This window comes from Onychomys torridus, chromosome 5 (assembly GCF_903995425.1).
Source record: "Onychomys torridus chromosome 5, mOncTor1.1, whole genome shotgun sequence".
Lineage (NCBI taxonomy): Eukaryota > Metazoa > Chordata > Mammalia > Rodentia > Cricetidae > Onychomys > Onychomys torridus.
Genome location: NC_050447.1, coordinates 91,213,464 through 91,240,854, shown reverse-complemented (window position 1 = coordinate 91,240,854; position 27,391 = coordinate 91,213,464). Strand labels below are relative to the sequence as shown.

General features: G+C 47.4%; 2 protein-coding genes across 3 annotated transcripts in view; one reads left to right on the top strand and one right to left on the bottom strand.

Annotated features, from left to right (window-relative positions):
- Positions 1–9,156: 9,156 nt before the first annotated feature.
- C5H1orf131 (chromosome 5 C1orf131 homolog) lies at positions 9,157–22,103 on the bottom strand. Of its 2 annotated transcripts, none has more exons than XM_036187235.1 (7): positions 21,954–22,103; positions 20,034–20,377; positions 12,262–12,318; positions 11,569–11,664; positions 11,364–11,450; positions 10,579–10,631; positions 9,157–9,748 (listed from the first exon to the last, which is right to left on the bottom strand). In XM_036187235.1, the coding sequence occupies exons 1-7, from the start codon at positions 22,039–22,041 to the stop codon at positions 9,616–9,618; spliced, it is 858 nt and encodes a 285-aa protein (XP_036043128.1). In that variant the 5' UTR covers positions 22,042–22,103; the 3' UTR covers positions 9,157–9,615. The 2 variants fall into 2 exon arrangements, with proteins under 2 accessions (XP_036043128.1, XP_036043130.1); XM_036187237.1 differs by having other exon boundaries at positions 21,309–22,013.
- Positions 22,103–27,391, top strand: part of Gnpat (glyceronephosphate O-acyltransferase) — a 27,898-nt gene continuing 22,609 nt past the window's right edge. The window contains exon 1 of the mRNA XM_036187233.1: positions 22,103–22,375. Coding sequence (XP_036043126.1) covers positions 22,301–22,375 — 75 coding nt within the window. The 5' untranslated portion in view covers positions 22,103–22,300. The remainder of the gene's footprint in view (positions 22,376–27,391) is intronic.

Below are 27,391 nucleotides of genomic sequence, written 5' to 3'. Positions count from 1 at the left end.
CCCCCTCCTTTCTCCCCCTCCTCCCCCTCCCTCTCTTCCTCCTCCTTCTCTTCCTTCTCCCCCTTCTCCTCTGCTTACGCTTCCTCCTTCTTGTTATTTTAGTTTGTTTGAGACATGGTCTCACACTGTAGCCCAGGCTGGCCTGGAATTCACTATATATCTCAGGCTGGCCTTGAACTCACAGCAATCCTCCTGCCTCAGCCTCCTGAGTACTGGGATTATAGAGGTGAGCATCACACCCAACTCAGGTGACCTCTTTAAGGAGTTCCCTGAAGACCCAGCTCCCCATCTCCCACAGCAGCATGGGTGGGGGAGGTGACTAAATGTCTCCCTTTGCTCACTAGAGCCCAGAAGCAATACGCTGATGCCAGGGACAACCCAGGCAGTCCTGCACAGCCACCTCCCCTGCCTTCTGCACAGGGCGCCTTTCAGGAACAAGAATGCATGCATGAGAGACTGGCAGGGCGGTGTCCCACACTTGGGGATTCGAGGCGATCAGAAAAGCGAAGCCCTCACAGTGGCAAGGCCCTGGAATTGAAAGTGACAGACAGATCATGGGGTCACCTTAGCAGCTGGTACTGAGGTGACACTGCTGTATATACACAGCATCAAGGTGGGTCCTTCCTTGGTGGTCCACTGAGAAGGAGCTTGGGGTAAGTCTGCGAGAAAGAAATTCAACTCTGAAGCCTGCTTTCTGTGTGGGTCAGTGAATGCCAATCCCTTAGAAATGAGTGTCCTTGACAAGTACCCACTGGCACCTACACCACACAATCACCTTCCCACTCACAGCAGGGCAGCAGTATCCACAGCCCAGGCTTTCCCTCCTCTGCCCTGTCTGGAGACACAGTCTCAGCTTTAGAGGACAATGGCCTGGCCTTGGTACTCTCACACTGTATGTGGTCCAGGCTGTACCTTCAGTCCTTTGTGTGCTCTGTGAGTCCAAAAATGTTCTTAGCTGCCCTGTAGCCCCAAGGGGCCCAGAGCCAGGAAGTGATATGCTACCAGAGCAAGCCTTGAAACATGGGCGAGCCCTTAAAGACGGAGAACGCCCACTCTACTGAGCCTTTTCTCTTGCTCATGTTACCCTCCCCCTTCCCTGGCCCCCTCAGGTCAGGGCCAGAGTGCAGTGTCCATGAGAACTGACTTTCCTGGGGGCAGCATGTCAGCCTTAATTCTGTGAGTCAAAGGCTTGCTTCTTGAGTGGAGACATGATTCAGTGCAGGTGGTCTAGGTTTGCCCTTCATGAGGCTGTCTCTAGCCCCTAAGGCCTCCCAATGCAGAGAGAAGAGAGTGGATAAAATCATTCGGGGAAATCTCAATATGGGAGTGTGAAGAACACCATCAAAGGACTGTGGGAGTGACCCCAGGGGTGCTTAATGTTGACCTGGGGGTGGAGCCTGAGTGCTAGAAAGCATTAAGCACCCCTGGTCCCTACCCTCAAGATGCCAAAAGCACCCCAGTTAATGTGACAATCCCAAATATCTAGAGACATCCATATACCCCTTTGGGGCTGACCTGGATCTGGGTCATACTGACTTATTGGGTGTTGACATTCATAGTGTTAGTACTCGTTCCTGTGTCACATAGGAGGTCTGTCCCAAAGCCACTGGCTCACATTACCCCAATGTAAGAATTCTTCACAGGTCTTCCGTGGAGCATGTGAGGGAAAGGGGCTCACATTTCTGCTTACTGAAGATAGTGGCCAACCCCACCTCTACTCTTAGAAAGAAAATTTCTTCCCTTCATTTTTCTTGGCCACATTTTCCTGGAAGGAACAGGGATATCTTAATGATTTGGGACCCTCAAGGAGTTAGAGAAATCTCATAATATATTGTTAGAAGACATTCAAAGCCCATACTGGCCCTGGGAACTCTGTTACCCCAGGAACAGCCAGTTGTCAGTGACAGCCTGGTATGGGTTCTTGGCCCAATGGGGTCTTGACAGCTGGGGGAGAGGCGAGCCAAGGTAAAGAGGAGGCTTGAGGCAGAGAGACAAGACAGCAGAGTATCTCTCAGTACTTAGCTCCTAAGTTGGCTTGGATGTTGGCTCATGGCATGCATGGAGTGAATATCCTACTTGTTCTGTGCCTCAGTGTCCCTGCCTGCAAACAAGACTGGTCACACCAACCTACCTCCTCTCTGTATTGTTTGGATCATGGAATAGTCTCATTGGTAAGGTCCAGGTTGAATGACTCACATTCAGTGGCTCAAACCTGGATGACTTCACTGTGTCCTCTGTCTACAGTGTCTTCCACCCAAGCTTCTTGTGATCAGGCAAGTATTTTTCACATAGCTGCCTGGCCATTTCAGACAGTTCACATGACCACAGGAAGCACATCCCATTAACGGAGTGCCTGGGTTAATGCCATGTTGCAGGGCTTTAAACAGGCCAAACCTGTCAGCAACCTTCTCTTGAGTGCTAAAGGAATCTGCATGTCCTCTAAGCCAAGAAAAGATGTTAGCCAGCCTTCTGCCTCCTGTTCCTTCAGTTCTAGGCTCCAAGGCATCCCCCTACCCATGCACGGCCTTTCACTTTATTTCCCCAACAGTAGGGGTGGCTTTGGGAGACATCTGAGAGTGTTATGACATACGGTTGAACTGGGACCTCGAGGGGATGGCTAATGACAGGTCCATTTCAGACAACTGACTGCCTAAGGGACTTCCTAGCACAAGCTATGAAGGGCGGGGAGCTTGACATTTTCCATGAACAGTGCTGAATCCAGAAGAAGTCGGGATTTGACTCTAAGTGAGGCGATTCCCTCAAGTGGTGCAGCTCGCTGAGGGCCCAGCTGTTGACCCAGCCCTGGGAGAGATCCCAGAGTTTGAGGGCTAGCAGGGTGGCACTGGGCACCAAACCTTTGTGCACATCACTGAGCAGATGCTATATAGGCCTTGGGATGACTACCGGAGCTCCTGTAGTGGCCTTTCCAACTCCAGACCCCCTGAGACTGGACTTCCTAAGCCCCCCACTTTCTTAGCACCAGCAGAGAGTGGGGTGTAGACAACAGAAAACGTGAATGCATGATACAGAATCGCCGCCTTTGCACTGCACGGCACATTGATTGAGCATGAAAGGTGTTTGTATAGTGTTGGCAAAGGAATTTAACAGAAACAGAAAGCTGTGTACTGTTGTTTTGGTCCCGTGTTCCTGCCCCTCCTTACCTCCTCTCCCCGCCCTCTCTACCACATTGATTCTGTCCCCCTGTGGTTGGTATTTGGTGGCAGCTCTTGGTCCTGTGGCTGTTCATGTTTTGCATAAAACACAGAGGGTGGGCAGTGGTAAGGAAAGTAATTTTTTCTAATTTTTGTATCGGTATCCACAAGCGTTTGTATTTTTTGAATTGCAAACACTGTGTTTTCTGGTCTTTAGGGGGTTGGTTGAACTTCCTGTATTACTTTTTGGAAAACTTGAGTTTTACCACATTCTTAAACAGATTTGAAATAAATTCTTTTGACACTGCCAACAACTGGAAGAGAGGTGTGTTCTGTGGTCACTGATGAGGAGCCATTTCCCCATTTCCACAGACTGGCTCTGGCTGACCACTGGTCATTTGTTTTAGTTTTGGGGGCTCCAAAATCTCAAAGTTAAAGAAGTGGTTTCAATTTCGAAGGCACCATTTTCCAAAATGAAGTTATAGTTTCATTTATTTTTTTTTTAAATTTGTGTATGTGTGTGTGTGTGTGTCAGAGAGAGAGAGGAAGAGAGAGAGACAGAGACAGAGAAAGCATGTGTACATATTGTGCACATATGTGGAGGCTAGAGGTCAACCTCCACTTTGTTTTTTGAGACAGGTTCTTGTATGGGCCTAGCACTTGCCAATTCAGCTAGATTGGCTTGGCAGCAAGCCCTCAAAACCCACCTGTCTCTGTCTCCCCAATGCTAGGATCCTAAGTGCGCCCTGGGTCAATACCCAATGGCCCCCTCTGTCTCTTCAAAAGGACTTTTTACAACAATGTCAAGGGGCAGGGCAAAAGACCTCCCCCTTGCTAGATCAAAGCACATCACACAGCCAAGTGCAGACCCTTCCACACACGTGGTAATCATGCATGTGGTCAAGTCATCTTATGCAGCCCTTCTGGGCAAAGCAAGCTCAGACCTCACTAGGAAACCTCTGTGGGCCTCCACATCCCCCCCACCTTTTTCTATGGCTCAAACAAAGTCGTGCTTCATGGCAAGCACTTTGCCAGCCGAGCCAGTTCACTACCTCTTGGACTCAGTTTTGCAAAAGGCAAGAAGACTGGAGGTGTGTAGCAGTCCGTACAGGGTTAAGATAAACAGTCCATCTAAGGTTAAGCCAGGTGTGGAGGCTCACACTTGTAATCTCAGCACTTGGAAGGCTGGTGCAGGAGGATCACAAGTTCAAGACCAGCCTCTTCCCTATGGTGATACCCTGTCTTGGAAACAAGATAAACCTATGAAAACTGACCTGGGCTCCAGGATAGCATTAAGCAAGCATCTTAAGCTGAGTATCAGGGATGATGAATGTCCTTTAGCAATGTGACTGACAGTGGTCACATCTGGTCTGGAATGTCCTTCATTGCCTTCCTTGTGCCATGTTTTTAAGTTTTTGAGACAGGATCTCACTGTGTAGCCCTTGGTGGCCTGGAACTCGCTATGTACACTAGACCTGCCTCATACTCACAAAGATCTGTCTGCCTTGACTTCCTGAGTGTTGGGATTAACGGCCTGTACCATCTTTAAGTAGCCCTCTTCTGTCCAACTACTCCGAAGACTAGTGGATGAGGCTCAGTAGGTGGGGTGAATGCAGGTTGGATTTTGAGGGAGGCAAGTTATGCTGTTGGAGTGTATTTCCTAGAGGTGATCTTGGAAGGGAGCAGGACCCAACAGGGGGCTATTATGACCCAATAAAAAGCTGAGAGTGGCTTATTCTTGTAATTCTATCACTCAAGAGGCTGAGGAGTTCAACCTGAGTTTGAAGTCAGCCTGAGCTACATAATGAAATCCAGTCCATCCTTAGCTACAGAGTGAGAGATCCAGTCTCAAAAACCAAAGTAAGAACAAAAAGACCTAACAGAGTCCTTTCCCTTTAGTCAACTTCTAGCTCTCAGAAGACCCAATCCCTGTGGTTCCTTCCTGCTCTATGAGGTCTGGACAGTCCAGCTATGTCCTGGTATCCCAGTTGCTTGCTGATATGCCAATCTCTACTTCCTCGTGTTCATCATAAGGCTACCGTGCTCAGCATAAAAGCTGAGTGTGCAGCACACATACAAATGAATAACTGAGTGAGTTGGGGAAGACCTGGCCCGGGTAGCCTCCTCCGTGAAACCTGACACTTGCAGCTAAGCTTGAAGGAGAAAAGGAACATAGCAAGCTTTAACCCTACGATAGCCAAGCTTACTTGGGAAATACTGGGTTACATGAGAATAAGAAAACGCAACAAGAAACTGTCTAGTCTGAGACAGAAGAGCTAACACTGAACTTCTGCTCTGGGAAACTGCTTGGCCCTTTCTCATTTCTGAAGAGTCACATGTACTCCTGTCCCTGGAGAAGCGACCATCACCAATACCCTCTTAGACAGCAAATTCTGTTTGCTAAAGGTCAAACTGTCTTAACTAGAAGCTTGCAAATTTTAGCTTCTGTAAAACCTGCTTAGCTCTAGGAAAAATCTCTTTGGGGTGGGGATAAAAAGACCACCCTAAGATGGTCACAAGATAATAACAATGCCTAACCCTACATAAACCATGAACTATTTCTGATCAAGGCTAGACCTACTTAAATCATAGCCAGAGACTACAGCTACATGCTAATTAAAGTTTTTCCTTTATTTCTGAGGGCTGAGAATTTCTTATTAAGGAAGGCTGAGGAGCCCCTCAACAAACTCAGTGTCTTTCAGGACTGCCTGTGTTGTCAGATACAGTGACTACGGGGCCCTGGAGGTCAGGGACACTGGTCACACCCACACCTTCTGACCAAGAAGGGGCTGAGGGGATAGCTCAGGCAAATTACCTGCTGTGCAGCATGAGGACCCGAGTTCTCTCCTCAGAAACCACATTAAAAAAGATCTTCACTGTTTAGCCTGCCTGCTTTCCTGAGTCCTAATTCAACAAGTGTGATACCAGTCAAAATCCTGAGCATGCTAAAACCCTCTGGGCTTTCTCACGCTGAAGGACCTGCTTCCCTGCTGGACTTCTACTGTTGAACCTGCCTGCTTTCCGGGAGCCGAGCTCAAAAGACATGGCTACCGCTCTCCCTCTCATCCATTTCTTGGCTCCCAGCAGCAGCCGAGCTTTTCCGTTTGCCTGCCCTATTGACTCTTCTCTTAAACTCGTATAGAATTATCTCCCAGCTGAAGAAGAGGAAACGCAGCAACTGCAGCAGCAGCTGGGTGTGGTGGCAAGTTTGCATCCCTGTGCTGGAGACTCACTGGCCTGACAGCCTATCCTACACACCGAGTAAGCTCCTGGTCACAGAGAGACTATCTCAAAAAGCAAGGTGGGCAACTGGAGATGGCTGGGCAGTCAGAGTGCACTTGTTTCTCTGAGTCCCATTCCCAGCACCCACATGGTGGCTCAATCGTAGCAGGCTTTCTTGGACTGCCAGCCCCCAAATCATGACACGGAGACTTATGAATGCTTGGCCTTAGCTTAGACTTGTGTCTAGCTGGCTTTTTAAAACTTAAATGAACCCATTTCTATTCATCTGTGTGCTGCCCCGAGGCTTGTTTACCTATCTGCGTGCTGTCTATCCTGCTTTCCTGCTTTCCCCATGTCTGTCTGTCTGTCTGTCTGTCTGTCTGTCTGTCCCCTAGCTGGCTGGCTGGCTGACTTTTTCTCTCTGCCCACTAGCTCCGCCTATTCCTCCCCTGCCTAGCTATTGGCCATTCAGCTTTTTATTAGACCAATCAGGTGCCTCAGGCAGGCAAGGTGCAACAGCAACACAGTTAAACAAATGCAGCATAAACAAGTGCAGCACATCTTTACATAAACAAATATTCTGTAACACAAACAAATACAACTCATCTTTACATGGTTAAGCAAATATTCTATTCCACAACATACAACCATCTGTAATTCCAACTCTGGGGGATCCATCCTCCTCCTTTGACCTCCTCAGACACCAAGCATGCAAATGGTGCACAAAAATACATGACTATTAGAACACCTATACACATAAAAATTTTAAAATAAGATGATAATTTAAAACAAGCAGCAAGGTGGATAGTACCTAAGGAATGACTGCTGAGGCTCTCCTCTGGTCCCCACACATGCACACATGTATATACAAACCTGAACACATATATGTATCTGTGCATACATGAACATACACCAAAGGTAGTCCTGAGTTAGTATGAGTTAGTAAGAGATATAAGAGGAGTATTGTGGGCAGGTGCGGTGGACACAAAAGCATGGTGAATTATGGGAGTAATCTGAGTAGGATACAAGACAGGTATGGATTCCAGAGAAATACCTTAGCTGGGGACAGATAGATGGATTATGCAGAGAGGGAGCAGTCACTGTAGTTAAGGAAACCAGCCACATGGCTACAAGAGATGCATGGGGACAGGCACAGCTTCTCAATGGTACGAGTGTATCAGGTGCAGTTAGAGGTGATAGGTCAGCTTTCCCAGTCCATCCGATTCAAGACCAAGGCAGTGTTTCTTTGCCATGTTGGTTCAAATCGGTGATGGCTAAGACAGCATTACCCAACAGCACCTTTCCACTCTCCGGGGACTCGGTCAGCAGGAGTTGGCTCTGCAGTCCTTTCTGACCAACTCGGGAGTTTCCTGCATAGGCCACTTCCGTCTTGCCAGCCCTGCCTGTGTCCAGCGTCCTGCACAGCTGCATGGACTGGACTCTGAAATGCACTGAAGCCAGGTCTCTTACTTGGTGGCTAGAGTGACTCAGGCATGACCCTGATTTCCTTAGCTTGACTTTCGGATGGTCACTTTCCTGTAGTTCAGTGGTTCTCAACCTTCCTAATGCAGCTCCTCATGCTGTGGTGCCCCTCAACCATAAAATTATTTTGTTGCTATTTCACAACTCTAATTTTGCTGTTATGAATCACTGGTATCTGATAATGTGAAAGGGTTGTTCAACCCCAAGGTGTTGTGACCCGTAGGTTGAGAATCAGTGCTGCAGTTAGCCTTGCGGAAGACCTCATGGGGAGCCCTCATCCAGAGCACTGATTTAAGCTTGGTCCTCTGCACTTGCAATACAGAGCTGTTTGTGGATCATTTTGCCTTTAGACCTCTTAAGTGTTTCTAGAATATTCAGTATGCTGAGCTTTAGGTGTTTACACAGTATACTTCTCTGCCTTTTGTTAAGGGTGGAGCATAAATTTTTCCATAGGAAATTAAAAAGCAGAAACCAAACCTAGTCATTTCTACTGGAATCTGCATACCCTTCCAAAATGGACTCTGCTGGGGCTCTAGTCCAAGCTGGCAGAGGCCTCAGCTGTCTAAGCCCTGATGGCTCATGGAGGTAGGACTCCCCACCCCCCCAGGCTCTCCTGGAAAAGATGGAGTCAATTGATCCAGTGCCTCCTTTCATAGGTCATCTCCTACTGTTGTCATGTCTAAACTTGGGCTGGGGAGATGGCTCAGTGAGTGGAGGTGCCTGCTGCCAAGGCTGACAACCCAAATTCAACTCCTGGGACCTGTGTGGTAGACCCCTGAAAGGTTTGTCCTATGATCTCCATACAACCAACATGGCACATGAGCCCTATCATACACAAGAAATAAACATAGAAACTCTAACCAATTGGACTCCATCTTGTAATTTGGTTTGGCGATGCTTTCCGAGCCCCTGACAACCTTTTGGCAATGACCTACAAGCTTCCAAACCCATACAGCGCTACTTACTGGACAAGGAGCCCAACTCCTAAGGTGGGAAGTAGCAGACTTGTTCCTGTCACTGGAGTTTTTCCTTTAATTCACCTCACTCCCGGAGAAGATGCTGACACCCACCAGGGGTGACATCACTGTGAACGTGGCCTTGTGAGGTTACAGCTCCAAGGAGATGTGGGAAACCGGTCAGACCGCGTGCTACTCAACAGCCAGTCACTCGTACTACAGAGTTGTATTTTTGGAAATTCTTACAAAATGGACTTAACACGTAGTGGGCTGACAGTAGACCTGCTTCCCCACAAAAGCAACGGATGAGTGGAGATCTTAGTTCTTTCATGACACAGCAGCACTGTCAGTCAAAGCCCAGAGGCACTTTAATGTCAAACACAGACACTCACGAGACAGGAAAACCACGAAAAGTGGGCTACAGCCAAGTGCGCGACACGGGTGGGGCCAGGGCACTGGCCGGCACTCAGCAGGGTCACCAACTGCAGAGACTGACCTCTACAGCCCATGGGAGTGGGGCCTGGGCACTGGCCGGCACTCAGCAGGGTCACCAACTGCAGAGACTGACCTCTACAGCCCATGGGAGTGGGGCCTGGGCACTGGCCGGCACTCAGCAGGGTCACCAACTGCAGAGACTGACCTCTACAGCCCATGGGAATGGGGCCTGGGCACTGGCTGGCACTCAGCAGGGTCACCACCCTATTTATCAGTCTTGCTCCTCAAATGAAAAAGGATCCTGTGGAACGTGAAAGTCTACAGCATGGTCACTTGTTCCCACTCCTCTCTGGTGCTGACAAAGTACATCATTTAGCTACCCTGGAAGAATTTATTTTCTTGATATCAGTGGGGCTTAGAATCAATGTCCCATTTCTGAATTTTCCAACTTGTCCAACTCGTCCATTTGACAAAATGCTGGGAGCCGACTTCCTGGATCTCCTGTGTTGATGGTAAGAGAAAGGTGCCAGACAGTTAGAGCAAGCAGGACCACAGCCTGCAGCTCCCTCTTCTTGTGCAGGCCCCACACCTGCACTGGTCTCTTGCCTCAGGAAAGTGTGGAACACTATTTCCAAGGTGACCACTCCTCTCTGCTCAGTTCCCGACAGATGTCACCTCCATGAAGTGACCTCCTGCTCACCCCCAGCAATGTTCTCCAAGCTCCACTCTGCAGGACTCGCTAGCACCAGACATCACAATTTATGACTTCATAGGTGGGTGCTCCCTCACTGCCACGTCCCTCGAGGGACAGGGTTCCCTCGGGGGGACTACACCTGGGCACCAACACTGGCACAGAGTGGGCACTCAATTGACAAAGACAGTGCTATGAGAAGGGGCGAAGATGAACAGGCTCGTGTGAAGCACGAAGCCCAGAGGAGAGTGGGATCCTCACCCGAAGCTAAGACAAGACCCAGGCCCCTTGCCCACTATTTCCCCATTTTGCATCGAGATGTTCCACTGTGAGTGTGGGGCATGTCAGGCCAGCCATGCCAACCGGCTTTCTCAAGAGGAAGGCAAGTATGGTCAGAAATGCCAACGTCAGCTTCTCATGAGTTGCTGGAGGTGTCTAGACTTTGATAATAGAGACCAGAGAAGGTGTTGGATTCAGTTCTGATGCAGTTGGCTAATTTGGGCAGTTTCCTAACCTACCTCCTCTTTACAGCCCAAGCAGGTAAATGCAGAGGGCTAGGGTGCTGCACCCTCAAGATACTGTGAGAGAACCAACCACAGGCTTGGCCTGTGACGACCCAGGAACTGTGGCCACCACTCACCTGTCCTCCTGTCTTTTCCTCTTCTTTCTCTTGAAAATGTCTGTGTCCTGGGCCTAAATTAACATTGAAGACAATATGTCAGTAATGGATTGGGAACATTCAAAAACAGGGCAATAGGTTTGTGACAGAAAGCCATATAAATGTCTTTTTTTTGGGGGGGGGGATTGAGACAGTGTTTCTCTGTGTAGCTTTGCGCCTTTTTCCTGGAACTCACTTGGTAGACCAGGCTGGCCTCGAACTCACAGAGATCCGCCTGTCTCTGCCTCCCAGGTGCTGGGATTAAAGGCATGCGCCACCACAGCCCGGCTTAAATGTCATTTTTAAAAACATTTTCAAGTGGCTATATTAAACATAAACCAAAAAGTCTCACCCTGAACCCTGTTACAGAATGTGACAGGCTACTGGGATCTTGTGGTATATACCTGTGACCTGTACTCAGCAGGTCTGGGCTACAGGGTGAGACTCATCACAAACCCCAAGGGTTTGGCTGTAACTTTCCTCACTGCCATGACCCCTGGAGCACAGGGTTCCCTTGGGACAGCCATAGCCAAGCATCAACACCTACTGGGTACACGGTAGGCACTCAACAGCCAGACACTGTGGCGATGTCTTCCCCATGACCAGGCCAGATGCCCAGCTGGCATGATGAAGTTCAATTGATCTAACTGGGGGGTGGGGGGATTTATTAGGCAAACGCTGGTGTCCTGACCACTTGGCGAGCTGACCGCCAGCATGCCAGCCTCCCACGCACTAAACAGAGGCAAGTGCAGCCACATCACACCCACCAATCTCTTTTCTTCCTCCAGCGCTGCCTTTTTCTCTTTGATTTGTTTCTGTAAAACCTTATAATTCACATAACTATTTTTCGGAGGCTGAAAGGGAAGAATAAAGACACGCCATCAGTTTTTCTCCCACAAACAGAAAAAGAACAGTCCCAGTGCCCCTGTCCTGCCCCTTCCCCCAGGCCTGGCCACAGCAGGCAGCCCTCACCTTAGCCCCCAGCATGATAGCCCGCTCCCGTTCCAGGACTCTCTCCTTTCCTTTGCCGTAGCCTGTGATCCCAAAGCGGTGTACTTCCAAACGAGCCTGTTGATGCACAACAGTCAGACCCAGCACCCAACCACTCCCCAGCAGCGCTCGGCCATGCTGTCCACATGCACTGAGCAGCACCAGCCAGCTGTCGAAGCCCTGCTCTCTGGGTGTTTCCTCCTGGTTTGATCTCACAGCTGAAGCAATGGATTGTCTCTGCATTAACTAGTGACAGTGCTGGCATTCGGGCAGCCCTCAGTACTGTGACTGGATGCTCTCCACCAAGCCAGGACCAGAGGGCACTTCTCCAAACATGCTGTCAACACGTGGAGGCTGACCACAGCAGGTCAAACACAACTGTTTTCAGAAGAGGTAGTCACCTACTCTCGGCTGCCGAGTGACTTTCTCCTCTCCCTTTCTCAGGCATCTTAGAAACCTGCTGCACTCTGGACATACGTCCTCATCTTTCTAATTGCTACTGCATTACTGGCCTCTGTGCTGTAACCCTGTGCTAGTACGTCGGTCACGTGAACACTGTGAGATTAGGTTCACCTCTTCCCCAGCCTTGGGACAAGACTCTTCGTTAAAGCTGTCAGTTCATAATAAACAATGCAAACTTTAAAAAGGAACTAAAAGCTACCTCAAAATGCTTACCTTTTCTAGGTTAAATTCTTGAATACCCAAATCTTTTTCAAGGGCCCTTGTTTTATTCTGCAAAGAAAACAAATCTTTATTAGAAACTACCAATTAGCCAGGTATGGTAGCACACAGCTGTAATCTGAGGAGAAAAGAGGCAGGGAAGTGGCTACAAGTGTGAGGCCAGCCTGGGCTACGTCATGAAACTTTGTCTCAACACAAACAACCCAACACCTCTGTAGATATGTGTATAAAATAAAAATTAAAAACACAGCAAAACAACCCCTTCCAAAAGCCCCCACTCCCACCCCAAGAAAATAAATAATGTTGGCAAGGACGTGGAGAAACTGAAACCCTTATACAATGTAGGCAAAACTGCTAAAGGTAAGCTGCTATGGACAATGTGTGGCATTTCCTAGGAACAGTAAAAACAGTGTGATCACATAATTGAGCAATTCCACCCTGGTAGGGCTTCCGGAGGTATCTGTTCACAGTGGCAGTGTTCACAACAGCTAAAATACAAGGGCAACTCAGATTTCTAGTGAGAGATGAGCAGGTTAAGTGGCTTATGCTTAGCCTCTGTAAGAGAGGAGTCTCTGGTTGGGGTGTAGTTCAGTAGCAGAGCGCTAATGTAGCAAACATAGCCAACAGCACAAAAATAAATAAATAAATAAATAAACAAACAAATAAACAAACAAACAAATAAATAAATGCACCAAAGAGCAGAATTCTGATACATAACATGTCACAGATGAACAAGAGGGCACTGTGATATAAGCCAGTCACAGAGGGCAAGTAGTGACCCCATCTTACAAGGGGCGTTGCCATTCAAGAGACAACAGAGGAGTTGGGCTGGAAGAGGGACAGCTGCAGCTCCGCAGGAGGAAGACACTCTGAAGATGGCTGCTGGTGATGGCTGCTCACCAGGAATCAGTTATGTACCAAACTCTGTTATGTGTATTTCATCATAGAGAAAAACCATGAAAGAGGCCTTGGAGACAGCCCACCATCTAAGTACCAATTCCACATGCTGCCAGGATCTTTACAAACAACTTGCGGAAAAGAGGTGGAGAGCATGCTTTTGTTTTGAAATGTTATTTTTTATTTTATGTGTGCCTAGTTGTATGTATGTGTACACATACAGGAGTCTGAAGGGGTCAGAAGAGATGCTGTCTCCCCTAGGACTGGAGTTACAGATGGTTATGAGTCACCATGTGGATGCTGGGAACTAAACCTGGGTCCTCTGCAAGAGCAGTAAGTGAGTGCTTTTAACAGCTGAGCCATCTCTTCAACTCTGAGAGCATGTGTTAAGGACTCAAGGCTGGGTGGTGGTGGCGCATGCCTTTAGTCACAGCACTCAGGAGGCAGAGATAGGCGGATCTCTGTAAATTCAAGGCCAGCCTGGTCTACAAAGAGAGCTCCAGGACAGCCAGGGCTACACAAAGAAACCCTTGACATGTTTTAAAGACAGGATCTCACTATGTAGCTCTGGCTGTCCTAGAACTCATGATCTAAGCCAGGCTGGCCTTGAACTAACAGATCCTCCATCCTCTGCCTCCCAAGTGCTGGGATTAAAGATGTATACAACTACACCTTGTAGCTGGAAGGTTTCTCCAATACTGTCTGGTCTTGAAACTGCCCTCTCTCCCGCCCACCCCCACCCCCCCAAAAGTAATCAAGGCTTTAAGAGGGGAAGACAAAACAAGAAACAGCAAAGAAACATCTGTCTGTCATGGACCAGACAGAAAGTTCTACTTAGCAAGGAGCTGGGCAAAGTACTGATGTCTAAGCAGAGGTTTGGAATTTTCCCTTTCTGTTCTTTCTTTCCCAGCACCCTTCCCATCTGCTGGGATGACAGTTCTCAGAGAAGCATCATTCCTGGCTATGGTGAAGCTTTGGTTCCTAACTGCTGATGGCATTGCTGCTGCAAAGGCTTTCAAAATTGAGGCTTTCAAGTCACACCCCCTGGCCATGGCTTCAGGTCTACAGGACTCTCTAGATGCTTGAGACCTTGAGACTACTGTCAAAGACAAAGACATTTGGTCAACAATAGTCACCATCCAATCCCAGGCCCTGTCTGTCACAGCAGCAAAGGAGAGTTGTACATGCCATACAACCTCTAAAAAAGATGTTGGCTCCATAAGGGACAATGGTGCCAGCCAGGGTGGCTGTCCGACTTTCTCAGGGCAGTTCCTGCCCTGCATAGCAAGGATATCCAATCACAATGCAAACCTCATGTCCCCTGCTTTCTTCTCCTAGAGGACCTGTTGTGAGCTAGCTGACTTACCCCAAAGCATTTTCCTCTATGTTGCTTGGATTTAAAAAAGAAAAAAATTGCCAAGTGTTATTGTGGGACATCTTTCTGTGCGCTGTGAATATGTGTTGCTCTGATTGGTTGATAAATAAAGCTGCATTGGCCTATGGCAGGAGAGGATAGAGCCAGGTGGGAAAATCCAAGAGAGACAGGGAGAAGAAAAAAGAGAGGAAGGAGACATCAGCCACCGCCAGGAAAAACAAGATGTAAAAGTACCACTAAGCCATGGCAACTTATAGATTAATAAAAATGGGTTAAGTTATAAGAGCTAGCTAGCAAGAAGCCTGCCATAGGCCATGCAATCGGTAACTAATATTAAGCCTCTGAATGATTATTTTGCAAGTGGCTGAGGGACTATGCAGCCAGGCAGTACTGGAGAAACCTTACAGCTATAAGGTATAGTTGTATACATCTTTAATCCCAGCACTTGGGAGGCAGAGGAAGGAGGATCTGTTAGTTCAAGGCCAGCCTGGCATAGATCATGAGTTCTAGGACAGCCAGAGCTACACAGTAAGATCCTGTCTTTAAAACATAAAACAAAACACCACCCCACTCAAGAAAAGGAAATGTTATTAGTGGGCCATTGAGATGACTCAGCTTTGGATAAAGGCATTTTCCACAGAGCTTAATGACCTGAGTTTATTTCCTGAGTCCAACATGGTAGAAGGAGAGAGCTAACTACCAAAGGTTGTCTTCTGACCTCCACACAGGTACACCATGGTGCCCATTAATCCATGCACAAATAAAATGTAGACAAACTTTTATTAGAGTGGATGGGTAAGTAAACACTCTTTTTTTCCCAAACAAAGACAGTTTTAAAAATAGTTAGGACTTATTCACTTTGGCCAGTATGAAGTGCCTCAACTAGAAGACTCTCTTCCTAAAACCTGATCCCAAGGGAGCTCAGAATGAAGAGGGTGAGCTGGATGTGCACTGTTGTCACGGCTATTTAGCAATGACCTGAGGAGGTAATAACTTCAGGTCTGGTGATGCCTTTGGCCCCTCCCATTGGTCTTATCAAAGGCCACAGGACCTACATAACCTGTATTCTACCTCCCAAGCAGCAGCTAAGTACATAGCCTGGAAGCCAGAGAGCCTGGGTTCAGAACCTAACCTTGTGCTCACTTCAGATCCACAATCCTTTATCTGAATGGCCAGGGTCAGGGTCAAGTTCTGCCTGCTATACTGAACAGTGAGAGGCACCTTCAGGTGGACTGGAAACCCATCTGCATGTACCTCCATGACAGCTGGGGGCATATCTCAGAGGGAGAGGCTTGCCTGTGTGTGCAAGGCCCCTCCCTGTTCCATCCTTAGCACAGGAAAATAAACTACTATCTGTAAATTTCATGTCAAACAGGGGAAACAGAAGCGATATTTGAGAAGCATTATGAGATTTGTCTGCCAAATAAATCTCCATTAATTAAAGCATCAAACAGAACCCTGTCAAGTTGTGCTCACAAGTTGAGTGGCCCATGTGGTAAGCAGTGCACTTAAGTGCATACCAGCAACACCACCTCAGCAGGCACCAGGCTCCTCTGAGAGCAAACACCTGGGAGAGTCATGAGGATTCAGGGAGGCAAGAAGGGGTCAGTGGATGTAACAATCAACAGCATGTGGGGGGTAATGGCAATGGTAGAGCAAGTTCCTACAGCAGAGCACGGAGACGAGGACACAGGCCTTCCCTCTCATCCTCCACTCCTTCTGTCCCCAGCTCTTGTTCTGAAACAGGCTGTCTATGAATTCACACACATCTGCCTGAGGGTGGGACTGAAGGTGAGCACAACCATGGCCTGCTTTGGTTCCTTTTCAGCTAGCCCACTAAGGAGTCTAAGATTCAGAGCAGTGACAGTGGAGACTGAGCAGCTTGAGGAGGACAGCCCACTGACACTGCCCTAGGAGCCAAGTGCCACCTGATGGCTTCAGACTCACTGCTTCAAAGCCCAAGAATGTCCTTCCTCTCATGAATCCTGTTAAAACAGGTTCTTCCATGGGCTCCTCAACCCCAGTCTAGGCCACCCCCATTTCAAACTCAGAATGCTGAGGGCAACTCCTCACTCACTTTGTTGGTTATAATTCATTTGCCATCCAGGGTTAGTCTCTTGAAAAGAAGAATCAGATCACCTCCTGCCCCCACTGGAAATTGTCATAGCTTCCCGTGTACTTAATTGATTTTTCCTTTGTTTTGTTTTGATTGAAAGGACCTCATCATGTGTTCAGGCTGGCCTGGAACTCTTGTAGGTTTTGTCTGTAATCCTGGCTGGCCCAGGACTTGCTATATAACCAAGGCTGGCTTGACTTCATGGTAATCCTCCTGAGTTCAAGGACTATAGGCTAAGGCATCACACCTGGATGTCTTCATGTACTTTAAAGTACAAATCCTACAGCTGCCTCTAAGACAGGGGAGGGCTGGCTCCCAGCTTCTGTGCGTCATCTCATGCCACTGCCCCTCTGTCCTGCTACTACCAATCTTCCAGCTCTCCGAACCAGTCAGGCAAGGCTGTTTCTCTTGCTGACATGGCTCCCCATTTAATACTGAGCATTACCTGCTCAGTGCCTTACTCCCCTGAATACTCTGCCTAGATTAGTCTCTGCCTGTTCCTCTCAGTGCCCTACTTGTTTCTGTGCATTTATAACTTTCTAACCACAAACAGCACAGCATTCACACAGTCCACTGTAGGTCTCTAGGGACAGCCAGGGAGCAGGCACACAGTAACTGTGGAATAAAGAATTGCTTGCTTAAGTTTCCTAAGTCAAAGGACTTCTGTAGCCACTGTGTCAAAGGCAGGAAAGCCTGGGGACTGCATCTGCAGGTTAAGACATTTGGAGTAGAGCGGCACTGAAACACTGCCATGTTCCCAGATAAGCTAATTAAACCTGTGACAATGAGTGACACAGCTTCATTGTGGAACTGATGGCTTGGGTCCAAGTTCTGGGGGGAAAGGTCGTTTTCTGGGTTTAGGTAGGGCCAGACAGCTGGATTATTTCCAAAATTCACCACCACCTCTTCCTTTCTCGAGTTCTCCAATTCCATGAGTGTCTAATGGAGTTTATCACCTGTCACTGTCTCTGCCACCTGCCTTATGATGGTGTTCCTGCTTTGAGGGAACAAGGCCCAACTAATCCTCTGCCACACCGCCCTTAGCATGGCTACCTTATTGGCCTCACTTATTAAATTCTCCCCGTTTGCTTGGCATCCCCACACCCCTGCACATCTGTCCTCAGTCCTAGGCTGCAATGCTGACACTACAGCCTCTGCATGGGTGTATATGTATCTACAGTGTTCACCTGTCTCCTTCACTGCACACACACGTTTCAAAGGGCAGGGAGCATCTAGGATGTGAAATATGTCAGCAGATTTAAGAAGTTCCAAACATAGAGGTTCATGAGAAAATCCAAGTTCAAGGAAAAGACTCTTGCAGGGGAAGAGACAACCTGACAGCCTGCAGGCATTCTATTATTGAGGGATGGGGAAATCCAGACTCACAATGCCAACTCCTTTCCCATTCTATTAATAGGAAAACTTTCCACTCTCAAAAGAAGGGCAAGAGTGAGCACAAGAAGAAACTGGGGCCCAGGACAATTGAATTAGTGAGGAAGGGTACGGAGAAAGGTCATGATAGTTTTGAAACCTGGTGAACACTGAAAATAATGTTTTCCTATCTTCCCACACCATGGCACAACAGAAAAGACATACTTGTAGGCTTCTAAAGTAAGAGGAGACAGCCAAGGGCCATTCCTTGGCCCACCTATGACAAGTCCCATTGCTGATCATTGAAACATGAGTGGGAAGCTGACCTGGAGTCCTAAAATAAGAGCAGGTATTCCTGATTGCAGCCTGGGGTCCTAATAATCTGAGGAAGAGCTGTGAGCAAGCTACGTATGAAATGGCATTTAAATTCAAAAGCACTAATGGATTTGTTTGTGTTTTGCAATACTGTGTAAGGAACTCAGGACCTCCTGCATGCTAGGCAAGGGCTCTATCACTGAACCCCTCAGTCCAAGGAACACTGTTTAAAACAAGAAGAATGTGGCAAAAATGAGCATTAACACACATTCATACACCCAAAAAGAACAATGCTGAACTGTAGCTATCAAAAAGATAAGGCCATGTCCTAATCTCAGAAACCTGTTTATGGGACCTTATCTGGAAAAAGGATCTTAGAGTACAATTAAGGCTTTCCAAAGGTGAGAAGCACCCTGGATTTTGGCAAAGCCCTTAAACCAATGATAGGTGCCCAGAGAGAGAGAGAGAGAGAGAGAGAGAGAGAGAGAGAGAGATACAAGAACTACAGGCTTAGATCCATGGGGTAAGAAGCATGTAAAGGCAAGTTAGAGACTACAGTTATTCCACTAGGAGCCATGGGGGTGCACGGAGCCACCTGCCAGACCAGGAAGGATTCTCTAGCCTTAGAGTCCTCAGAGGGAACATGGCCCTGCCATACTTAGCTTTGAACTTCTGGCCTCTATAATTGCAAGACTAATAATAATTCTCTGTTGCTTTGAGGCACTATGTGGTAATTTTTAACAGCTGCCTTAAGACAATGACACAAATCCCATTTTCTTTTTTGATAGATAAAGGTTTATAGGGCATGAAGAATGGCATATATCTGGATTTTAGCAATGAATTTGAAAACCCATTAGTATATTCTTGGCAAGGAAATGGGCGGGGGACAGAGAAGACTATTTGTAGTAGTAACCACTTCACCTTAACAGACTGAATTTGGGGTAAGATTTACAAGTTATCTGAAGGAGAGTGCTGTATAAGAAAATAAAATTACTTTTCCACCAGATTGTGAGTTCATGGAGCAAGGGTTGGTATTTTGGTCAGTGCTATGTCTTAGAATAGTTGCTGGCATACAGCAGGAACAAGAAAGAACTGGTTTTCTTCTGAGTACTAACAACCAAAAGGCTTATTAAGTAGGAAAGGTTAGCTAAGCATGCCTGGGTTTATCAAAACTTGAAACTCTTTCTTTTGGGGAGGTCGGGTCTTATCGTATAGCCCCGGATGACTTGGAACTCACTATGTAGAAGGCTAACCCTGAATTCACAGAGACCAACTGCTTCTGTCTCCTCCTGAGTGCTGGGATTAAAAGTGTAAGCCACCAAAGCCTGGCCAACCCTAAAACTCTTAAGATAGTCTTGGTTCCTTGATTTGCAGCTGGCTATCTCCAAAGCACTGAGCAATTAATATTCTGCTGAGCAGAGTGTTTCTGTATACCTGAGGCCTCAAGGCACTAATGTCCTAAATTGACCCAACATTCACACCAACACCGAGATGTCCCCTTTGTTCTAGGGGGTTGGGCTTAGGAACTCTGGTCGGTCAGTCAGTCAGCCCACAGATGGATAAGAACCAAGTGCTGAGTCCTGAGAGTCATCTACCAAATGTTGGAGCCTGAAGGTAGCCTTGGGGCCCCAGTTAGTCTATGGCCCCCTAAAGCACCCCGACCACACAGGCACAGACCAGCAGATTCATTACCTTTGTGTGCTCCTCTTGATCTGATTTCGGTTTTCTCTTTTTACTTTTGCTTTGAAACTCCACCACTTCCACTAGCTTGCTGTTGTTCTTTAGGGGAGACAGCGATGCTGCAGTTGCGGCAGGGGCTTCTGGTCCTGAAGGGGGAGCTGAGGGGACAGCAGGAGCAGAGTGCAGCTCTTCTTTGAGTTCCTTGAAAAAGCTGGAAGCACTCTTCCTCTGGCCTCTTGCAAGAGCTCCAGGCAGAGGCAGTGACTCTGCTGTCACATCTGCTACTGTTCCCATGTCTCTCTTCTTTGTGCTCCGCTTTCTGAGCCTTTTATGCTCTTTTTTACCTTCTGTCTCTCCTGTTTGTTTCAACATAAAAAAACTTTAGAAATGTTTTGGTTTTAGTTAATACCAATACCAAATGAACGTCACTGTGCCTATAGCCCAGACACAGGCACCCATGTGGACAAATAAACAAACTGTCTGGGGTTACAGTGCTTGCTGCCAACCAAGCCTGATGACTTAAGCTTGATCCCCAGGACCCACATGGTGGAAGCAGAGAACTGACTCCCATAGTTTTCTTATTTTAACGGTGGAGGTGACAGATACACACCCATACAGAGACCCCCTGCCCATAAATAAATGTAACCTGCAAAGTAGAAACACAGCTTTTTTTTTTTTAAAAAAAAAAAAGAAATTGCTTTCCTTCAAGTAGGGTGTTTCTGCACCATTTTTAGAAATCAAAATGCCGTCATTCTTGCCTAGGTAGCTGTATGTGTACCTTTGACCTTTATTAATACGATTGCTCTAGTCTTCACACTTGATCTTTACTTAGTGGCATCAAAGTCATTAGTTCCCAGGACTGTAACTCAAAATTTGCCCATTTGTTGTATTAAAAACATTTGCCCCTACAGTAGTATTGCTTTTTACCACATTGCAGGGTTACAAGTACATGTCCCCGTCTTCCTGTTTTCTTTCAGTTATGTATTAAAGAAAATCCAGGAAAACTGCCTTAATTTAAATACCTTTACTTTCTACTAAATTTCTCATCTTCTGTTTGTTTCCTCTGTTCAGACTCTCAACAGAGACCTGAAATTTGAACCAGAATTTTAGGCCTCATTACTGAGCAAAAGCAAGAGCTCTCCAAACACCAGCTGTATACTCACTAAACGTGTACTTGGAGCCAATTTAACTCTGGCAGTATGGGTATAAAAATGGAGCAACTAATAATGAATTCCAGCATATGTGGACATAAATCGGATTTAGGATTTTAAAAATTAGTCTTAAAACCTGTGAAAGTCGAAGGTCAAGTTTTGTCTGTCCTCCACTCCATGGACACAGAGAACCTATCTATACAGGTCAAGTCAACACAGCGCAAAATGTGATATTAGGCCCTAGGCCTTGAGATCCGAGTTCTGAAGGGTAACCTTTAACAGGCTCCGTTAGCTATTGGTGCTTGTTTCCTGTAACAAAGAGATCCATGTAGGGATATGTAAGCGTTGCTCTGACAGTAAATGGGAACACACGAAAGCATGCATGTACACCCGGTACGTTCTTCTTCATTCTAAGCTATGTCTTTAACCGTGTAAATGAGCTTAGAATTTTGAGTAACCGCTCCAAAACATACATAATGCAGCGTTTGCAACGTGTTTGGTTCTAAAAGTCAGGCAATCTACATGTGAGCTCTTCGGCCTGCGAGTCCTTTTGCCAATGTGCCTGTCTTTAGTAACACGCTCTGATTTTTCTTTTCCGCACAGTGAGAAAGAGAGCGAAAGGTCGGCCAAGATGTGGGTGAGAAAGTCTCAGAGAGGGAGGCACCGCAGGGGTAAGGCCAGCCGGCCGGCGTGGCACCAGGAGATCGGGTGACCCGGGCTGACCCCAGGTGGCCCGGGGTCCCGCCGTCCTCGGCCGCCTCTTCTCGGGAGCCACGCTCACCCAGGTCGTAGAGGGTCCGAAGCACGGCATCAAGGAGTGTCTCAGAGCCAGGAGGCTCGGTGGAGTTCGAGTCTTGTTCCGCCGCCATGAGAATCTGCACGGATCTCCAAATCCAGCCCACAATTCACCACTTCCGCTTCCGGCGCTTCTGCGCGTGCTCCACTGGGCCCTGCGCGGCCTCCGTCCTGGTTAAGATGGCGGCGCCCGGGGTCCCGTGCGGTGGCCGTACTGAGAGCCACCGCCCTGGGCAGATTGGAGCCGCCCCGTTCGAAAGAACCGCCCCCAGCCGCTGCACCATAGCCGCGTAGCAGACGAGCCCAGGCCCCGCCCGGGACGGTAGCCGCGCCATGGACGTTCCTAGCTCTTCCAGTTCCCGCTTCTCGGTCAGCTCTGCCAGCCCCGGCTCTGTGCTCCTCTATGCGGTAGGCGCCTAGGGGACTGAGGCCCGGGGCGACGCCTCGGGAAAGGACAGCCCCTCCTGACCCTTGTCCCCAAGCCCACAATCCCTGTCTTAGAGAGCAGGTCATGACGTCCCACTGTGCAGGATTTGGGTACTTGGCTTGGTATCCACAGCAACCATGTGTCTGCGTCTCGGTAAACGTGTCTGCTTTTACAAGTTTCTGTCGATGGTGGCTCCCCTGTCCTTTTACCCTATCTGGCCTGGTTCCCCGCACACCAACAGTAAGGGAGAGTTGGAGGCTCCCCTGTCCACCGAGGGCGTATCGGCAGAGTTCTGCCGGTTGAGAAACCTGCAGGCAGACAGCCCCAGAAGACTTGGCTCTCCACCTCCTGCCTTTTTTTACCCCCCTGAAGTATTCCTGGGAGAAAAATATTCGGCAAGAATATGAGAGTAGAGTTTTTTTTAACACTCTAATTTAGGAAGACTTGGAACTGTCTTTTATTCGTTATTTTTCCTCGAGTTGTTGGATAGGACTCCCATTACCATTGCCTTCACTACAGCTTGCCTCTACACCCCACTTCCAGAATTACTTCCTCTTCTGGTTTTAACTTGTGGTTTGGCTGGTTTAGTTTCCAACAGAATGTTGGTCGCTTACAATATTCATGAGCTTACAGTATTCATTATCAAGGTGGAAGGAAGCTTTGTACCCCTTCACCCCGTGAGATTGTACAGTCCTGGGGGATAACTTATTTTTATGTTGTGTGTATGAGTGTTTACCAGCATGTATGTATGTGCACTACGTGGTCTGGAAATTGAGTTAAAATTGTGACCTGCCATGTGGGTGCTGGGAAAGGAATTGCTCTTAACCCTTTGAGCCATCTCTCCAGCCCTAAGGAATTTATTTTTAATTGCTTATTTTTGAAACAATCTTCATGGTTTGTATTAGCTATGAACCCTCAGGCTGTCCTGAACCTTGCAATCCTCATGCCCTAACCTTCAGAGAGCTAGGTTTACAAGTCTATATCACCACTCTTGGCAAATAATGCCTTTCAAAGTATATTTCCGTGGCATGGCAATTAACACCAGTTTCTGCTTTAAGTCCAGTGTAGTGTTAGCTTGTGTAGAAATATCAAAAGAGGAAAAAAAAAAAAAACGCACGCGAGAGCAAAGCAAACAAACTTCCTGGTTTCTAAGAGAATATTGCTACCTCGAGACTAGGACAATATCTTTTGGAGTGTGGGCAAACTTCCTTCACTGTCTCTTAAGAAGTTTACATTCAGGATTTCTGTGAACTGCTGCTTTGAAGCTCGTGGCTGGAGCCTCTCTCACTGACCTCACCACACAGTTCTTTGTTGGAAATACTTCATTGTTTTACACTTTGTTCTTCTAAAGCAGGTGTGTTGGGAAAGGAGATTGTTGTGTAGATCCAACTCAAGAAACTTCTTGGCCTTTAAATGGGTTTGTGTGTGGATTGGAATTTTCCTTGCATATGTTAATAAAAAGGAGTTGGTTTTTACTTCATCTATGTTTTCTTAATCATAAGACTTTTGTCAACTATCTGTGTGAATAACTAAGTCAACTGGCCATGAGCATTTCCACTTTTGAAGCTGGACAGTAGCCGCCTCCCCTTTTCTACCTTTGGTGTTTTGAGACAGGGTTTACTCTGTGCGAGTTCCACCTGCCTCTGCCTTCCACCTGTGCAAGTTCCACCTTATTGGTGAAGTTATTAAGGCCACTCCACGTAGTTAAAAGGGAGGTTTATTTTGTGGGGTAACTTACAAATGAAGGGATAGGTAGGTTGTAGGGTCTGGCAAAGGTATGGCACAGTCCGGTGGTGTTCTCTGGAGAATTCTGCTCGGTCTACCTCCAGCGTCCAGGGTCCCAGAACCAAGAGAAGCCTCTCCTCTCGATCCTGGGTCTTCAGCATCCTCCCACAGCCCTGCCTTGTGGGCGTGACCATTACCGAAGCCTTAATGGGGGTTGGAACTTCCAGGCCAAGGCTGGGATGGCTACCCACTACACCACCTGTGTGAGTTCCACCTGCCTCTGCCTTCCGCCTGTGTGAGTTCCACCTGCCTCTGCCACCACTGCCTGACTCAGTCGCCTTAAACAGATGCTGGCTTGTCTTTGTGACTGCACAGCTAATGACCGTGATAGCTTCTTCAGACCACCTAACTTCTTCCACTACACTTTTAATTGTGCACTACTTTCTGTCTAATCTGTAGTTCTTTAGTGATAGTAAGATATTGCTAATGATGGCAAACATTAGGAGTGCCTGCAGTCTCCCAGTTTTTATTCTTAGTGCCAGAGACTGCCTTGCCTCTAAGGACACAGGAAGTGGTGAATGTAAACAGTACAATTAAGTGGGATAAATAAGGGCAGTGATTAAAGCATGCATTGAATGTTGTTGGAGTCAAGGGAAGGGACATCTGGTTCATTTGGGGACTTTAGAAGGATTCTAAGAAATGACACCAAGACTGTGTTGCTGTAGTGTGAATTCTGGGAGGTGGGAACTGCTGAAGTAATTAGGTAAGAAAATCACTGCCTTGCATGTGTGGGGAGACTGATTAGAGAATGATAAAGAAAACAGAAAACAAAATTAAGGACATAAGCAAAAGATGTTTCCTAAAAGAACTTCACATATCATGGGTATTTGTGCCTTTTATCAGGGATTAAATCTTCTCAGTGTGTTTATGCTCTAGAAAGCCTAAGAAAACCATTAGGCTTCTGGCATGATTATCTGCATTAGTAATGTCTTTCATTCTGAAGACTGTAGGTAGGAAGAAACTCAGGGTGGGAAGATTCATAAGCCTGGAAATCAGTTAGGACGAATGACTAGTGCAGGCAAGGGGGTGAAGCCCAGTGAGGCTGGGAAGCACAGAGCATGATGGTTTTATGTGATACTCAGGGCAGGAGATCATTGGCCCTGGGAACCAGTTGTATCTAGGACACAAAGAAAGTGGGGGCAGTCTGAAGTAGGCTGTTGGGTTCCTGTGGTTTGGCAACTGGGCAGATGATGATCTCTCAAAGATAGGAAGTACAGGGGAGGAGCAGGTTTAGTCAGGTAACAGAGCAGTTTCGATCTGGGATGTAAGATTGTCAGCTGTGGATTATCAAGATCTGGACCAGATACATCCTAAATGTTTGGGAGGCATCTGAGTAGAGTTAGGAATGTGGTACCCAAGCAAAAGAAGAGGGCGTGCCTGAGAATGTGGATTTTGGCAAGTCAGGGATAGGTAGGCTGTTTTTGAAGCTAGAAGTGCACTCTTGCCTGGAGATTGTGTGTGTGTGTGTGTGTGTGTGTGTGTGTGTGTGTGTCCCAAGTGCACAATCCAGATCCCTGGTTGCTTGTTAGAGATCCAGCGAAGGGTCCAGATCCTTAGGATATCCCACCTCAGACTGCACATGACCTGCCAATTGCACTGATTGTATCAGTCTAGGCCTGCTCGCTGGACTTCACCAGCCTGGCTTTGTATTCCTCAGGAAGGAAGTATTCATGGTCCCGTCTGTGTGGCAGAATTTTATATTGCTGACCCTTTTTAATATCAAGGACCCACCTCAAACATTTTGTGAACCACTCAGTATAAAGTTTTATCTTCTTGAGCTCATTCAGTGGTGGGTCACAGCAGACTTTGCACTGGCTGGCCAGAGCTAATTGTTAAATATTCATGGCATTGGTAAGCCCATTGGTAAAACATAGCTATTAATGAAAGCCAAAGGTTAAGTCACATAAATTTATACTTAAATACATTTTATATAAAATAAAGATAAGTATTACTGAACAGCATTTCCCAGTTATTTACTGAACATTACTGTTATCTCTGGTTGAAAGTTGTCCTCTTAGAGGGAAGGTAGCACACACTCCTGTATCATTTCCTGCTGCTGCACATCTTGAGATCATTCTGGTGTGAGCTGGCCTTGGTGGCATACATGTGCCACAGAGTGCCAAAGCCGAGGCTCCACTGCAGGTCACTGACCAGCATACTGCCTGCCAGTGGAGTCACTCAGTGACCTGATCTTGTCTGTCTTTGCTGAAGGGCATTTTCCTGTCTGGATAGTGTCTGCTTGCCCCCTTACTGCTGTATTCCCAGCCTGTAGCAAGGAGCCTGGTGCACAGAGAGCTCCTGGGGCCACTTGCTGAAGGAAAGCAGTGGAGAGGGAGGCTGTGGGAGGGCCCAACATACAACCCAAGGTGGGGGTCGAGCTTCATCCAGACCTCCTACCGGATTCTCACTTGCACTGTGTTCTTGGGTAAGTAGCCATTCAAATGGGTTTACTTGCTGGCAGTAAGTACTGCTCCTGCATGCTGCAATCCTTTGCACAGGAGGAGCAGGTGATGGGGACCATGCTGACCTGGGTTCATAAAAAGGTGTGGGCTTAGCTTTACCAGAACTAGAGAACCAAGGTGATGGGGGTAGAGGGTTGGGAGGATCATCAAACCTCATTGTCAAGCTTTCTCAAAATGTATACGCCTGGTCCTCTTGCCTTCTTAGTTGTCCTAGACTCAATGCATTCCCTGCTGACAGTGACACTGTCCTCTTTCTACTCCTGAGACCACTAATGGGAAGCTTCTAAGCTCTCACTTGTCCTTACATTATATAATAGTAGTTTGTTGAGTCCAAGTTTGAGCTGTTACTTTATTAACGAGAACTGTAAAGTTCAAGAAGGCTTTCCATTCTTATGAGCTGCAATTAGCAACATGGCCAGGTGCCAGTAACATGTCCTGCCTTTGGGATCATTGTTAGCATGCATAGATGAGCAGGTGCAGTGTGAGCACGTATGTATTAGATGTGAGTAGCAGGCAGAGAGGTCCTGAGCAAGGTGTGAGTGATTCTGTGGGGAGGTCCTGAGAGCCTTCTCAGTGGAATGATGCTGCAGCAGGGCCATCCAGACAGATGCCCACATGCCCAGAAGGATGCCAGCAAGTCCTCTTGTGGCAGAACAACATACTAACCAGGGAGTAAACAGTGAGTTAACTGCGTCTCAGCGGGCAGGAGGTCAGACTTAACAGATCTTACCTGACTCTGGAAGTGATGGG